This window comes from Lepeophtheirus salmonis, chromosome 6 (assembly GCF_016086655.4).
Source record: "Lepeophtheirus salmonis chromosome 6, UVic_Lsal_1.4, whole genome shotgun sequence".
Taxonomy (NCBI): domain Eukaryota; kingdom Metazoa; phylum Arthropoda; class Copepoda; order Siphonostomatoida; family Caligidae; genus Lepeophtheirus; species Lepeophtheirus salmonis.
In genome coordinates, this window is record NC_052136.2 from 38330060 (window position 1) to 38346780 (window position 16721).

The window sequence follows — 16721 nt, forward strand, 5'->3', positions numbered from 1 at the left end:
GGGAGACAAATGCTTGTTATTGGTTTTTGTAAGGAGATTTGTGAGGAAAGTTAAGTTTTAAAATTTAGAATAAGTATTATTTAAGATACTTTTCAACAAATTATGAATTGTACATATATTTAAACCCTGATTTTTCTTGTAAATACATGCAAGGTTTCGAATTGAGTTAAATTATCGCAGAGGTTTAACAAGAGTAGATAAATAACATAAGGTAGAATAGTTTCTTGGGTGAAATTTTTGAGGACAGAAAATACCTGTTAGTGTTTTCATATTTATCATATTTTTTTATTCAGATTGGACTGAGACTCTTAGTCAAAAGTGATCTAACTCGAGCTGGACCCCTCATTGAATAGATAACTATTTAATATGTTTAATCAAAAACTATTTATTTTTATGAAATGAAGGAAGATATATATTTAATGAATTAAAGTTTCTTGACTTATGTAATATTTTTATACTAAATGTCGTTCTATGGGTATTAAAGTGTATTTTAATGATACCAAAATTGAATTAACTTTAATGTTGAAGAAGACCTTGCTTTCTTAAACTCAAAAGAATTCTTTTTTGGATCACTCCTAAAATTTAAGCTTCGAATCAAGATTTTTAACGACTGTAAACAATTTTTTGGGTGTTGCTTCTAAAAAAACAGATTTAGGAAATTAGATTCATACAAAACTTCAGTCATATTTTTTTATCATCATTGAATAAAAAACTATTTTATATGTATGATGAAAAACTATGTTTATAAATCAAATTAAGGAAAATATTTATTTCAAGACTCTCGATTCGACTGCCACACGTATCAAAGATATGAAACATGAATCAATAATTACCTGGACTTGAGCATAAATACTCAAAACTAAGTTTTGAACTCGTAAAAAATTATTTGTGCATACTTCTGGTATCATGCTTTATAATTTACAATAAGCCAATATTACAGAACATGAGGAAATGTCCTTTGGGGATTTTATTCGGTTCTTTCAGATAATATTCAAGGATTTTTTTCTATTTTACAGATAAACAATAACGTTGACTGAGGGAAGGGACAAAGTGGATTTTGAAATATAGCTAGGCGTTCAGTAGGTGATAAGAGCCATACAATCGAATAAATGAACCCGATACTGTGAAAATATTAGTCGTGCTAGTCTAACTTCAACTCAGCTACAACAGTGGGCTTGGATTTCCTCATCACTCATAAGTCAATGTGGTAGAGAGAAGGAATCGACCGTTTGGAAATTCTTAATGGTCTATTCTAAATAAAAATAAGTCATTAGGATCTAGTCCAAACCTATTTTCATACTTGGATACCGATTGTTTGGAAAGTTTTTCATTTATATAGCGGAATTGGGCTGATTGGAGTTGATCAAATGGGGTAAAATTTAAAAGAGGAAGTTTTTCCCCTTGTGCGTTGAGGGATTGATAATATTTGTAATTACGTTTGTCGCCTTTAAAATTTAAAATTAGCACAGCTTTAGAATAAGAATGCCTCTAAATTTCGACAGAGAAGACATTACAGAGTAGTTAAATAATGAGTTAGCACCTACGAAAGGGATGGAATTTTGAATTTAATAAACAACTAACAATTTTTAAAAAGGATTAAAATATTTTGAATGTTTTGCCGTTAATGAAAAAGATTGAAATGGCATATAATTTATGTTTTCTTCCCAAAAACATGAGTATATGACTTCTGGTCTTTAGATTAAAACTTAATCAGTTGTATCCATATTTTATTTTGAACGTTATGTCTGCAAAATGGTTACATTAACAATCAGGAAATTTAGTATATTTTTAACATTCATAAAAAGATTAAGTGGATAAAATAACCAATCACAATTTTTGACTGAAATAATATATAGACATTTCTGTCATTCGTGTTCACACAAGCTATTCCATTTTTTTTCTCTTCCAAAATACGTGCATACATATATAGCTTCTATTAAACAAGCCAGGTGCACGCAAAAAGCGTTCAGCGTCATACGTATGTGAGACTTTATCGACGTTTTCAATCCGCTTTTTTGAGTATAAATTCTTTCGTAAACCCTCTTAACAGGATCAGTTCATATATACAAGTTCTATCAACCTAATCTACAACATGTCTGGCCGTGGTAAAGGAGGAAAAGTGAAGGGAAAGGCAAAGTCCCGTTCCAGCCGTGCTGGACTCCAGTTCCCCGTTGGTCGTATCCATCGTCTCTTGAGGAAGGGAAACTATGCCGAGCGTGTGGGTGCTGGTGCTCCCGTCTACTTGGCTGCTGTCATGGAATACCTCGCTGCTGAGGTTCTCGAGTTGGCAGGCAATGCTGCTCGTGACAACAAGAAGACCCGTATCATCCCCCGTCATCTCCAATTGGCCATCCGTAACGACGAGGAGTTGAACAAATTGTTGGCTGGTGTAACCATTGCCCAAGGTGGTGTCCTCCCCAACATCCAAGCCGTTCTCTTGCCCAAGAAGACCGAAAAGTCTTCATAAGAAGTTTCCTATACCTGACTGTCTCTGACAAACCGGTCCTTTTAAGGGCCACCAATTGAATCCATGATTAGAGTCTCTTTCATTGAGCTTAATTAATAATGAGTTACTATAGATGTATTATGTTTTCTTTGATAGGTTAGGGTATTTTTCTTCCCTTAAGCCTAATAAATGAACTGCTTACTTTCGCGGCAAATTGTGACGTCATTGAGCGGGAAGATAACACAAAGGAAATTTTTCTGCTTGTTGGTCATGTTTATGCGACCACTCTTTCTAATTAAAAAAAGGAGCTTTTTACTATCATATTTACAATTAATTAAATTGTTTTCATCATACCATTTATTATAGTATCCATTTGAACTAAAATTTACATAAGCATATGCCCCTTTTGGATGCATCATTGTATATTAGTTTTATATGGAGCTAACATAAATTAGTTACAAACAGATGTAAAATATATTCTAGCAATTCTTAGCTGGATTGCATTAAGGTCTATTAACATGAGTATCTTGCTATTAAATTATAATACCATTATGAAATTAATTAGTTTTACAATAACTTCTAAGATTATTTGTTATTTAATAGACTGTCATCTGTACGGATCGGATTGATATTTAGGTTTGCCCTCCGTCAAGCTCTAACATAGTTTTTTGTGTGTGATGGTCTATACGTGTGGTAAGTTACATGACTATTTCTGCAAAATAATTAATGAATTCATAGTCATTTGAATATAGAAAGTTATATCAATTATTTACTGTAAGTATAAATCCATGAAAAAAATGTTAATCTCTCTTGAATTATTAGTATGAAATAATTCAAAAGTTAAGGAATAGGAATAAAAGGATGTTGGCAGTAGTCGGCTACTTCCCCGTAGTTCCGAATTTAGAGGCAGAGATCTTGCTCTAAGGCTTCCACTATATGGTAAAAATATAAACCCTGCATAATTTACCACATGCGTCACATTTAAGTTTACACTTAAAGAAATACTCAAAGCTCTAGTTTTGGTTGGAATTTTCAGAAAAAGGAGTTTTTTTACATTCAAATAATAATTTACAATTGTTGATAGTTAACAACATTGGCTTCATCTTCAACCACCAGAAAATGGAAGGCAAAAAAATCTCATTACGACATACAGAAAGCATTAAAGGTTGTCTAGAGTCAAGCTTCGGTTGAGTATGTCCAAGAACATGTGGTCTCTCAGCTCTTTCGATCTTAATCTGTTGGATTATTACGTCTAGGTAAAGGTCGAAGGAGTTGTCCTAAAAACCACAGGTCTGTGCGATCTTTGGAGTCCGCCATCAAACATACAGTGGCTGACGTGTCAAAAGACTAAATACGTATGGTTTAAATAGCCATCAGAAAGGGGACGGAGTCTTTCATTGAGGCTGAGCTTGGCCATATCGAACAAACATGTCGATGGCAGTCAAAGTCACTGGAAATAAACTTAATTTTGTTCTCACTGTCTTCATGAAGATGATTTTAATAAAGCTTAAAAAAATATTTTCAGTGTATACTCAAATATGATGCATTGGATAGATACTTTGAATGGAAATGTCCTATTCTTTTTAGGTCTAAATTTGAAATAAATTAACACAATTAATCTCAAAAGTGAAATTAATGTTATCAAATTCTATTTTTTGGCCAAAAATTAAAACACTTAATTCACACGATAAAAATGGCAACAGAACCTGTAATAAATATCAAAATTTATCCTATAAAGAAAAATAAATAATAATACCCAATAAAAAAAGGTTCTGAGCTAGACAACCTTTCAACTAAATATAGGACGTATCCAATGTTTCTCGTTTGTATCTTTAGACATAAATATTTGAGTAAATTTCTGGAACCCAGACTTTCGAATACAGATCCAAAACCAAAATTAGACGGATAATTTATCAAATTGTATGGGCATTGTACACAAAGTTTGAACCTAAATAAAATAAAATCGGAATTAATATTATATTTTGACTGATTATTGATGCCCAAACAATGAATAACCCATTTTAGTTAATATAAGAAGGATTGTTATAATAACATAAAAACACCACACAATGCAACTGTTTATGTAGATATCGCTCCAAGCACTAATCAAGATACACAGAGATGCTATCTATAATAGTATCTCTTTTTTTAACTAAAATTAAATATAAAAAAATACTAAAAGCTTTTTAAGATTTGAAAAATCACCTTAATTTTTTTAATATTTGTAAAATTTCGAATAACTCAGATCTTTTTGGATAAAACAAATTTAATTATAATGTATCCAGGTTCTTCTGATCCGAGTCCAAGACCCGTCTTATCTCTAACCACATCCCTCCCTGACTATACCTCGCATTTTTTCTTTGGCCCTAGTCCCACTCACAGACATTAATCTGCCCTTTAGCAATATAAAATTATTATATTTTTCAAATAAATCTTTAAAAATGCATTTTTTTACATAGTGTTTAAGTTCATGAATATCGATTTGTATATACTATATGAAATAATATGTCTCTCCACGAGCAACTACAAAGCCAATTTGGTCCTCTCACTCCCATAGGTAGCTAACCCCTTAGCTTGAGTATATTTGAATGATAATGAAGCTTTCGTTAGTCATTAATAGTTATTTTTACATCCATAAACCATCATTATTTCGCCATAAGTTACTTTACCACTATTCTTTATTTATTTTCGATGTTCAATTCTCAGCACTTAGTTAGTAAGTCTTTTTCTCGCGTTTTAATATATAGCAAGTCGATATCATTAAGCTACATTTCAAAAGTTTGATATGATATATGTTAATGTTGAAAATTGAAATGCTTGTAGGGTTGGATCGTATCCTCGCTTTGTGACATTCCGAATCTTGATGTCTTTGAAACTTATACAATGTATTTAATATATATATATATATTATGGGGACTCGGCATTTGCAACTCGACTGGAAAACATATTTTGAAGACTTGCAACTTGACTTGGGCTCGATAATTAAGACAAGATTCCCGACTCCGATTTGAAAGCTATTTTATTCTAAACTCAATAAAAACCTAAATAGTAATTCCATCCCTATATTGTAATTATAGAGCTGTAATGTGCACAAAATATATCTTAAAACTCGATGAACATATTGGTTTAGGCTTCTCATCAAAGTACTTGTTTTATTCTTCAAAATAATAAAAAAGTTTGACCTTAGGAATTTAGAAGAAAACTTTCCAGCTATCCATCCAAAATTGTTAATAAATTTGTCTTAACAATATTAAGTTGTTTTTTTGACAATGAATAAACTAATCTGTTAGTTCACTAATTAATTAGAGTGAACTTTTAGCTCATGAGATATGGAAAATGAATACTTTATTCAAGTTCACATAATTAACTATTAATAATTGATTTTATTTTTCATATATATTTTTTACTCTAGAAAATAACCAAGATTGCTCCAAACTTTTTTATAGGAAATCATATTAATTTCCTTTAACCAATATGAAAAATAATATAAGGAAATTTTGTAGAAAATTTATAGCTCATTTCGGTCTTATTGTTTATACTTATGAATACGTTGCCTGTTAACTTACGCATCTCGGTTTGTAACACAAAAGGAAGAATATTTTCCCCGCCTTTTTCTTTCCTTAATCCTTACTCGCTCTCAATTGAGTATAAATACATCGCAGACCATATCTACAGGATCAGTTCATATTTACTAGTTCTATCAAACAAATCTACAACATGTCTGGCCGTGGTAAAGGAGGAAAAGTGAAGGGAAAGGCAAAGTCCCGTTCCAGCCGTGCTGGACTCCAGTTCCCCGTTGGTCGTATCCATCGTCTCTTGAGGAAGGGAAACTATGCCGAGCGTGTGGGTGCTGGTGCTCCCGTCTACTTGGCTGCTGTCATGGAATACCTCGCTGCTGAGGTTCTCGAGTTGGCAGGCAATGCTGCTCGTGACAACAAGAAGACCCGTATCATCCCCCGTCATCTCCAATTGGCCATCCGTAACGACGAGGAGTTGAACAAATTGTTGGCTGGTGTAACCATTGCCCAAGGTGGTGTCCTTCCCAACATCCAAGCCGTTCTCTTGCCCAAGAAGACCGAAAAGTCTTCATAAGAAGTTTTCTGTACCTGACTGTCTCTGACAAACCGGTCCTTTTAAGGGCCACCAATTGAATCCATGATTAGAGTTATTTCTATAAGCCTAATTAATATGCATTTGCTATTGATTGATTATATTTTAATTGTGAGATTAGGTCTATTGAATATAAAATTTATTTGGGATATTCATATCTATATATGTAAGAATAAAACAAAACAAGATTTCCCGCCAATTTACGCTTTCATGTATGAGCCAATAATGAAAGGATATTTGATGAGGTAATTCCTTTAATCTTCCTTAATAACAAATTTATCATAGGAAATACTGGGAGTAGTTTTATCCAATGACTATTTTCTGTGGATGCAGAAAGATTTCTAAACTTACTTTAATATTTATTCATTATACAATGGTACAGACTCCATGTTCTTAGGAGATAATTTATCTATCCCAATATATAACTTCCTAACATTTTTAAATTATCTCAGTGTGTGGTACATATTGGACAATCTCATGCAGGGGATAATGAACATTTCTGTTTTTGAAAACATCTAAATTAACTTTTGTTTTTTACTAAATTATATATTATTGCATCACACTAAAAAAATATGAATCTAATTTACTTGAAAATTTAAAATGTTTATGCAAATACATACTTGTGATGTTCTCATTGACCATATCATATTGTAATAATAAAATTTATTTAAAGTGGTAATGAAATGATTTGTGATCTTGTTCTCCTTAATTTTAGTTCAGCAACCTCTTAATTATCATCATCTGCATACCTACACCTTGCTTTTGAATTAGAGTCCTATCAAAATAATTAAATTACTAAATTCTGTTTTTTATTAGAATATAACGTAATTATTCTTTGCTGAAGGTTTAATACTGTCCTTTAATTGACCATTATATCATTCAATGTGGATATTCTTGTTCTGACGAACGTAGCAAATAATACTTGTCACAAACTTGCAGCTAGTGTGCATTGGTCTCATAGGTTTACATGATAAAATTTTGGAAGTGGCCAAGTTTTTGGATATTTTTAAAATCCAAAAACTGTAGTTTTTTTTTGAAAAAATTTGTAAACATTGACAGCTGTTTACAAAATTTTCAAATATTAAATTTTTTGATTTTTTAGTTATATTCATAGAAAATTATTATTTTTTTTTTTAAATTGAAAAATCTTAATTGGGGGGGGGATACAGCCCCTCCAGCCCACTGCTTGCGGAAGCCCCTGTGTATTCCAGAGTTTTTGCACAAACAGCTTCAACTATTACCATCAAGGAGTCCATGTTGGGTCTGGAAACTACGTTGGCTTCCCCTTTTTTATCATATAATGCTAAGTCAAAGAATAGAGAATAAAAAAATAATCATAACAGCTTTGGAAAATAAGAACCACTTCTCTTCGTAGCTCCCTCTTCTATTATCATAGACTTTTCACTTATACCAATAACTGAATAAAAAATAGATTTCTTTTGCCGCTATAAGATAGCTGATAGGTAACCAACCACTTACATTTGCCCTGGGCATGTCCTCTTTTTACATCATCTCTATAGTCCCTAGGAGATTTTTTATCGTTATATTGGGGTTTCAGTGTAAAATAGGTAACATGTTCGTGCAAAAGATATGGTCTTCCTAATTAAATATATAATTGGGATTTTATACAGTAAAAAATAAAAACATAAAATAAAAATCAATTGATACTTCATTTTAAATATCAATTGATAATTTAAGATTAAAATTTAACCTTCAATTTTACACTTTTTCAAAATTTGAAAAAAATCTCAGTCTCCTTTCCTAAAACCGAAACTAAATGGGCCATATGTGTTTTTTGGGAAATCAAAATATGGTCATCATAGTTATATATAGCATTATTAAGTGTGGACGCCTTAGGGGCATTCACATAATCACAAAAGGAAGGGGAAAGGATCCGTCCTAAAACCAATCCTTTCCTTGATGAAAGATTAACTTCAAACCACATATACCCGTATAACAGGCCACAATGGTATATATGACGTCATAAAGACAAAATTTATATGGGAAAGTTTTCTAAAAAACGTATTACCGTGTGGTCCATTGAAATCTGAAAACTTAATAATTCAATAATTAATAAAGGTTGAGTCATTGAAATTAATTCCTATTTCAATATAATAAAGCATAATAAACAAACCTGAGCCTTTGAGCTTACGTATAGTTTGAGAAAATGACACATGTACTTGATCGACGAATTTTTATTCGCGACTCCAAGCGTTTGGGTGTTTCCAGGACCACCATCTACGCCGTCAGCATGTCCAAAACGTTAGATAGGAAAATTGGCTCTGTCAAAAAGACCCAACTGGACCCAGAAGAGTTAAAGAAAAGTGCCCCGGCAAATCCCCTCAAGTATATGAGGGGCATGCAAAAGATATCGGGGTTTCACACAAGAAAGTCCAGAGAGCCATAAAAAAAGTCGACGGAAAGAGCTTTGTGAAGGTAGAGAGGCCACTTTTGACACCAGAACTAAAAGAAACCCATCTCCTCTGTTGCAAGAATCTTTTGCGTTCTTTTTTGACACTTCTCTCTCCCCCCCTACAGCTCTAATGCCAACACCATCGACTACACATTTTGGGATGCTGGTCGAGGAGTATGCTTACAGTATGCATCATCCAACACTAAGGTCCTCTAAGCCACTCAGTAAATGAAATATTGGAGAACTGAATAAAAAATACTTTTAATAAGGCTTTCACAAATATGTGAAAAAACACATCTTGGTTAATGAATGACCCTTTATGTACAAATTGCTACTACCATAGTATACTCAATACAACTTGTAAGTCTCATAACGCCCTATTCAATTAATGAATCGGACAATTTGATAAGCAACTACTATTTTATGCTATCATTTCACTTTGTTCTATTAGAATTACTTACTAACTCCACCAACAAAGTTAAACAGAGGTTTATTTAATAGTCTCCGTTTGTTGGTCTGTAAGTTTTTTACCAGGTTTATGGAAATAGTTGCACACCGATTTGGATAATTTTTTTTTATAAGCATACAGCAAATTGTTATTTCCGGTGAAGGTTTGATATCTATCCGGAGTTCCATCTAGTTTAAAATTAATTTAGGGCCAAAATAATACATTATGCATTTTAACATTATAATGTGCCACATAATATATCTAACCAATTAGTAATTTTCATCTAATTAGTAAAAGTTACCTCATTTATATATTAACCGTTCATGGAATATTCAATTTTATTACATTATCTTCGTCAAAATTTATACTGTAAAAATCATGGATTGGTATTTATACAATTTGCTCAAAATACAATTGCAAAAGCGGCACCGGAATGTATTTACATGTGGAGGGATTATATAATGATGACGTAAAAGTAATTTCACGATTTTATTATCTTAAAAAAGTGGGAGCCTATAGTCTTACGGTTCAGGCGCCAATGACTAATACAAACCACACACATCAATATTGTCAATATATAAATTTAAATGCATTTACGCTCATCCTTCAGAAAGAAGGAAGGCGGACCCGTTTTAAAAATAAAAGCACAAACAAGTAGATACAAATATTCCCGCCTTTTCCCTTCCTGACTCGCTCTCAATCCGTTTTTTGAAGTATAAATACTTTCACGAGCCCTCTTAACAGGATCAGTTCATATTTACAAGTTCTATCAACCTAATCTACAACATGTCTGGCCGTGGTAAAGGAGGAAAAGTGAAGGGAAAGGCAAAGTCCCGTTCCAGCCGTGCTGGACTCCAGTTCCCCGTTGGTCGTATCCATCGTCTCTTGAGGAAGGGAAACTATGCCGAGCGTGTGGGTGCTGGTGCTCCCGTCTACTTGGCTGCTGTCATGGAATACCTCGCTGCTGAGGTTCTCGAGTTGGCAGGCAATGCTGCTCGTGACAACAAGAAGACCCGTATCATCCCCCGTCATCTCCAATTGGCCATCCGTAACGACGAGGAGTTGAACAAATTGTTGGCTGGTGTAACCATTGCCCAAGGTGGTGTCCTCCCCAACATCCAAGCCGTTCTCTTGCCCAAGAAGACCGAAAAGTCTTCATAAGAAGTTTCCTATACCTGCCTGTCTCTGACAAACCGGTCCTTTTAAGGGCCACAAATAATATTCATGACGGAGTTGTTTCTATAAGCTTAAATAATCAATATTAGGTTGATAGCAATTGATTATGTTTTAATTGGCAGGTTAGGGGTATCTAGTATATATTTTCTGTGGAGGTATGTATGAAATAAGCAAAACAAGCTTTTACCGGCAATTTATGACCTCATGGAGTGCCTTAATATGAAATATTTTCCTGCTTTTTATGATACCTTAAGAATAATTTATAATATTCAGATTGGCAAATTATTATAAATATTTGAAATATTCATACATTATTATTTTTGAATATCCAGGTTGCAAACCATGTTCCTTTAAACAAACGAATACCTTAATTTTTCATATATACAAAAAAAATAACACAATAAAAAAATATCTTATTTGAATAATTAAATGATGATTCATAAGAGTAATCCCCTTTGGTGCTTTACTTTTTGCTATGTATTTTACAGTTTTTAATAAATAGTCTTTTTAATTTTTGTTTGTCTATATGTTTTAACGAATTATTTTTCTAGTATTTGAGTATTATGTTCCATTATAATTGGATTGTTAATGTTTAAATGTATGCCAATAAAGGCCAATACAAAAAAAAATGTATAGAACCATGCCCGTTGCCATAATGTGTAGGGTCACATAAAACAATTTCCTGCACTCTGAGACTGAGGTTGGGCGAGGGTCTCACTATTGGTATCTGTATAAATCTTATAGATTATTTTTTTATTATATATTTGTTATAGAAGTATTGAAACAACTTGTTTAATTTTTTAAAATGTTTTAAAAATTTTATTTTGAAAAATAATTCTATAATTAAACTCACCACCGGGAAAACATATAAAAATTTCCATTTTTATCTGAACTGAAAGAAAAACTGGATTTGAATAGCAATGCTTACGATTGATCGAATTGTGAAGTCTATGTAAATATATATGATAAAAAAAATGGACATTTCTCTCACGTCGTAACCTGAATTACAATTAATGTATTAAAATTTCTTTCAATTAATTAAATTAGAGTAAACCATTCTTTTTGTCAATATAATAAATCACCTATGAAGATCAATTTTATAATAATTAATTTGATTTATTTAGACTTATTAATATATTTAACACTGTTATTAAAGAGTAAACATTTGACGTTTTTATTATTATGTTGTACAGTAATCAATAATAGCATATGAAGTAGTTTATTTTTCTTTGAATAGTATCTGACATATAATAAAAAAACAACCAAAAGGAAACAAAAAAAAGTTTTAGTTTAGAAAACACAATCAAATATCTAACAAATTTTTGGGGTTCACATGACAAATCATTGTTTCAGAGCTGGCCTTAACTATTGCAATGCCCTATGCGAAACAGATTGCATAGGGACCCAAATTTAATTTAAGTAGGAATAAGCATAAAAACTGATACCAGGGCCAGTTTTAGCATGAGCAGATCTCTTTTCGTTCTTGCCTAACTGGATTTTGAATATAATTTTTTATTAAATGAATAATTTTTCTAAGAAAATATAATTAATTTATTTCTTATTTTTCTCATATGAACTTTTTTAGAAAATTAATTTTTTAATCTTATTACAAAAGCATTTTTATTTTTTAGCCTCTTCTAATATCTTTCAATAAGGGTTGCTGTAGCCAAAAGTCGACCCTACCTTGTTTATTTCTTTACTTTTTGGAATTGCTGGAATAGTCATGATTGTTTTTCAGTAAAAAAACAACAAAAAGAACAAACAAAAATGAACAATTTTATATGTACTATGTATTGGGTTATTTAATGAATATAAATTTTTGTATAAAGTAGAAAAAAGAAAATGTATGTATCATCTATTAGTAAAACATTGTCTTAAAACTTGTCATATTATATCACCCGTGACTGCATTTACAAAAAACACACAGATAGATTTTGCGAATATGTAGTATGAAATTACTACCCAGATGACGAAGATGTGGCAGAGGAGGATGGATGAGAATTTCCTGTGTCGTAAAGATGAGGACTCGAAGTTAGTATAACCAGACTCGCAATACTCATCGCTAAGAAAAATACAAGTAAGAGAAGACGATCAATGATGAGGGAAACTTGTTTCCACTGAGCTTCAATGAGGTCCTTATGCTCACTTTGAGCTATGCGTCTCTCCGCCTTCTCAATGGAGGCAGATATCCTCTCCATGAAGTTGACTGAAATATTGGGTTCAGAAGGAAGAGGAGGTGGAACGCTTAAGCCACCATTTAATTGACAGAAATGACCATCTTCTATTAGCAAAGAACATATTGCATTGAACAACATTATATTTAAATGTATTTATAGTTCACCTGTGAAGTGAGGATGATCCTCAGCGACACTGAAGCTCCTTCGACTCCCTATGTGGTTATCAGCGTTATTCCAGCACGTTGATTCCATTCCATGAGAGGGAACTAAATAAGGATCTGCTCTTTGAGTGGGTCGTGTAAGAGTAGCACTGCGATTTAATGTCATCATGGAGTGTTCAGGGGCACCAGCAGATCCATTGTTTATTCCACTACTTATTGAGCCCTAAAAATGAACATAATACTATTAGTATGATCAAATTCCAAACATTTGGTCAAACAACCTTTACCCCAAAGTGTGGCGGTGGAATGATCCTTTCCTTAGTGTCCGAATCAAATTGAAAAAAGAAAAGTTTTCCTAATTGATTTAAGATTATATTTTTTACAGAGGGTGGAACTTCATTCCCCCGGATCCCTCGGTGATGGATGTTGAGTGTTACAACAGCCATTGCACTTGCAAAGCTGACCAAACAAATTGAAACTCCATAGTACAAGCCTATCAGGAAGGGAGAAAATAAGTCAAATTAACTATTTTCATCTTTGTAGGAAATAAATAAATTATATGTCGTGTCAGGTGAATTCGCCGCAATAATATATTTTATTAAAAGTTCCAAATATCGGTAACCTAATATTTTTGAAATCAGTCCCTAATTGCTGTTAATTTTAAAAATATAATATAATTATATCCTCTGATTGCATTATCTCGAGATCATTTCAAATTGATAATGTTAAATAAAAGGTTTCACTTTAGTTATTGGACGTTTCTGGAAATATTCCTCAAATTTAGGCCATTTTTCAACAGTGTGAATGGTACAGATAGATAAAATACTTGTAGTTATAAAATTTTCAAATCTTTTATTTTTGAAAAACCAGAGATATTCACATCCAAGATTGACAATATTGAATACAACTTATTCAAAGTTAAATAAAAAATGACATAGGGATATTTATAATAGAAATAAAAATAATAAGTTAATTTTATTAATAAATTAAAATTAATTATTATTTAATATATTATGAAAAGACAAGTTCCAAGCCAGTTATATTCCTGAACTAATTTTTATGAAAACGGAGCTTACTATATGTCCTTTAGCAAAATATAATAAGTATTTTTTGTTTTGCTTAAAGTTGATCTGGAAACAGTTATGTAAATATGAAATCCACTTTTTTGGGATTAGATCTCACATGACTTCATTTTAAAAATAAAAAAATTACATTTTTGGAGTGAAGATGCTTACTTAATAATTTTACACATTCTGTGCAGAAGTGAATAAAAGTTGAGTCAGCTGTTGATTTTCATGAGCAAATGTATTTTTTTCTAAAAAAGTTGTTAAATTTAAAAGCCCATAGTTAATGACCCCAATAATGTCAAGTTTTCAGAACTTGCATACATAAATAATATTTTGTTCATGTAAAAAATCAGGTAACTCGGAGACAATTGTTCATGTGTTATAAAATACTTCGACGTTTTGGCGTATAATGACCGATTAGTATTTCTTTTAAAAAATATATATTATTGAACTTCCTTTCAAGGATTTTAGTTACTTTGATCTGTATTAAACGATTAATTAATAAAATATATTGAGGCAAATCATTTAGGAGTTTCTTCTAATATATTTTTTCAAAAATATACACATAAAATGTCATCATAATATAATAAAGAGCATACTAATCAAGGGTGTCTTCTCTGTTGGAGGCAGACTTTCTCGTATAGTCATCAAGAATACTGTCATTGAAAGTAGAGCCGAAATACCAAGTGTCACTTTCTCTCCCGACTCTGATGGAACATAAAATACAAGCAGAGCTGAAAGCAAAAGAGTATAATAACTATATACAATTTTAATAAAAAAACTTATTTACCAATTCCATTAATAAGAACGCATGGTAATATGAGATTAAAGACATAAAATAGTGGACGTCGTCGAATGATAATTGTAAAGGTGATGTCGGGATATGGAGCATCACAACCGTTACAGGTATAATTAACAACGTTTCTTTGCGACTGAAAGCCTTCTAAAACAAACTCTCCATTTGCTTGATAATTACTTGTATCCCCTGTTTCTCCTTCTGCGTGTATATTGATCTGTAAATTGTAAAACATATGTATTGGCGAAATTGGTTTTGATTAAAATATATATTAAGATATAAATATAACGGTATATTTCATACATTAAACATCACCAAACCTTGGAAGCATTCTAACTTTCAACAAGTTACATTTTAATCAATTCGTTAATTATATAATTATTTATAACATATTTCCTAGTTTATAATTTATAAATTTTTTATAATACCTTAGTCAATCCATGGATTATTTAAGCTATATTATAGGTTTGAACCAAGGTTTGAGTGAAAAAACAAAACAGTATCTTACCCGAATGTAACCTTATTTTTTTTAAAATTTATCTTCATTTAAAATGTGGGTTTATATTTTGATGTGTGATTACCCAATTCTAAGAAAATAAAAGTTTTAATTTAGGAGCAATATCAATTTGGTTTGATTTTTGTAATGCAGAAATTGGTACAGGTTAAGTTTAAAACTTTATCATTCCGTTATAATGAATTATATTGTAATTAAAAAGTAAATATATATTAATAAAACAAAGTTTGCCTTTCTACGATGACTCATTTTTGAATGTGTACCTAATATCTTAGAGCTGTGTGACTCACTGATCTGAAAAATAATAATGTAGCAACGAGCATGTATCGCTTATTGTACAAGATAGTGAGTAAATCTTGCCCCAACTTGCATACTGTAGGGGTAAATAGGGTAATATGAGACACTTTTTCAAAATCATCTATATTTTTAATCTATTATAGTAATGCAGCTAGAACTTTCACAGTAGATGTTCCTTCATGGTGAGCATTTAAAATTCTTAGCATTTATCTTTAAAACATAAAAATATTTGAATTTAAATGCCTCTTTTGAATGCATACAATATCCTCATATTATCCCATGCTCAGTGTAATACGGGCCATCAAAGATGCATTCGTATAAATAAAACTATTTATACTTTCATTTAACTACTAAGTAGGTAATAATACATAAAAACTAATATGATTGATAAAATGACATAGACAGCACATATAACGTGGCAAAAGGTTTTGTTGGGCTTTATACTGGCTAAACCTTCTACTAGGTAACGTTTGACAATTCTATGCCACAATTTAAAGTTTTGCCAGTTTAAAAATGAACTTCCTACGAATTGAAGATTCGAAAGCCTCATAAAAGTATCAAAAGTATTCACAAAAGCCATGGGCAATATTTAACCTATTAGTGTGTCTTATATTACCCTACAGAGCAATTTCATATTATGACTCTAAAAATATATCAACTCAGAAACTAATGCATAGCAACATTTAATTATCCACATTCTGTTCTATGTTTAGTATTGTATCTTTGTTTGCAAATCAAACTTAATCCACTACTAGAATACATTTAAAAAAATTAAAAAATCATTGGAAAAATAGATAGTATAATATTCATCACATGGGCTGCCCAATTAGCTTGAATGCAATATGTTATTTATTGTTACATGTGAAAACCAAGTAGCTCTAGTATGAATAATAAAGTTTGCATTATGGGGAGGTTGAACATTCTACCGCTTCAAGGGCAATTTTTTTAGGTGGACTATATCCAGGTGCTTCGTAACACAGAAGATGGTGTGGCTAATGACCTTGAGCTACTAGATGATGTCCAATATATCATAATAAGAGAAATAATCTACGCAAGCTAGCAGGATCATTTCGAGAATTATATTTTATAGCTGTGGGTTGAATCAATGGCGATTTT

The 16721-nt window shown here is 31.7% G+C and overlaps 4 protein-coding genes across 7 annotated transcripts in view; 3 read left to right on the forward strand and 1 right to left on the reverse strand.

The window, feature by feature from the left end:
- Positions 1-2045: 2045 nt before the first annotated feature.
- LOC121120450 (histone H2A) lies at positions 2046-3007 on the forward strand. The gene has a single exon (XM_040715318.2). The coding sequence runs from the start codon at positions 2093-2095 to the stop codon at positions 2465-2467; it is 375 nt and encodes a 124-aa protein (XP_040571252.1). The 5' UTR covers positions 2046-2092; the 3' UTR covers positions 2468-3007.
- A 3111-nt stretch (positions 3008-6118) lies between these two features.
- LOC121120546 (histone H2A) lies at positions 6119-6705 on the forward strand. Its single transcript, XM_040715428.2, has one exon. It carries the CDS (start codon positions 6164-6166, stop codon positions 6536-6538), a length of 375 nt encoding a protein of 124 aa, XP_040571362.1. The 5' UTR covers positions 6119-6163; the 3' UTR covers positions 6539-6705.
- A 3451-nt stretch (positions 6706-10156) lies between these two features.
- LOC121120516 (histone H2A) lies at positions 10157-10672 on the forward strand. Its single transcript, XM_040715398.2, has one exon. It carries the CDS (start codon positions 10204-10206, stop codon positions 10576-10578), a length of 375 nt encoding a protein of 124 aa, XP_040571332.1. The 5' UTR covers positions 10157-10203; the 3' UTR covers positions 10579-10672.
- A 1016-nt stretch (positions 10673-11688) lies between these two features.
- The window catches only part of LOC121120774 (neuronal acetylcholine receptor subunit alpha-10), a 301885-nt gene continuing 296852 nt past the window's right edge, over positions 11689-16721 (reverse strand). The window contains exons 4-8 of one of the 4 annotated variants that reach the window (XM_071889406.1): positions 14789-15011; positions 14598-14732; positions 13219-13424; positions 12935-13154; positions 11689-12871 (exon numbers count right to left, since the gene is read on the reverse strand). In XM_071889406.1, the coding sequence (XP_071745507.1) occupies positions 12552-12871; positions 12935-13154; positions 13219-13424; positions 14598-14732; positions 14789-15011 (1104 nt within the window). In that variant the 3' untranslated portion in view covers positions 11689-12551. Of the gene's footprint in view, positions 12875-12934; positions 13155-13212; positions 13425-14597; positions 14733-14788; positions 15012-16721 lie in introns of all 4 variants that reach the window. The other 3 variants (XM_040715645.2, XM_071889405.1, XM_040715644.2) reach the window with 3 other exon arrangements.

Coding starts and splice junctions, on each gene's coding strand:
- LOC121120450 (XM_040715318.2), top strand. CDS start 2,093: ATGTCTGGCCGTGGTAAAGGAGGAAAAGTGAAGGGAAAGGCAAAGTCC.
- LOC121120546 (XM_040715428.2), top strand. CDS start 6,164: ATGTCTGGCCGTGGTAAAGGAGGAAAAGTGAAGGGAAAGGCAAAGTCC.
- LOC121120516 (XM_040715398.2), top strand. CDS start 10,204: ATGTCTGGCCGTGGTAAAGGAGGAAAAGTGAAGGGAAAGGCAAAGTCC.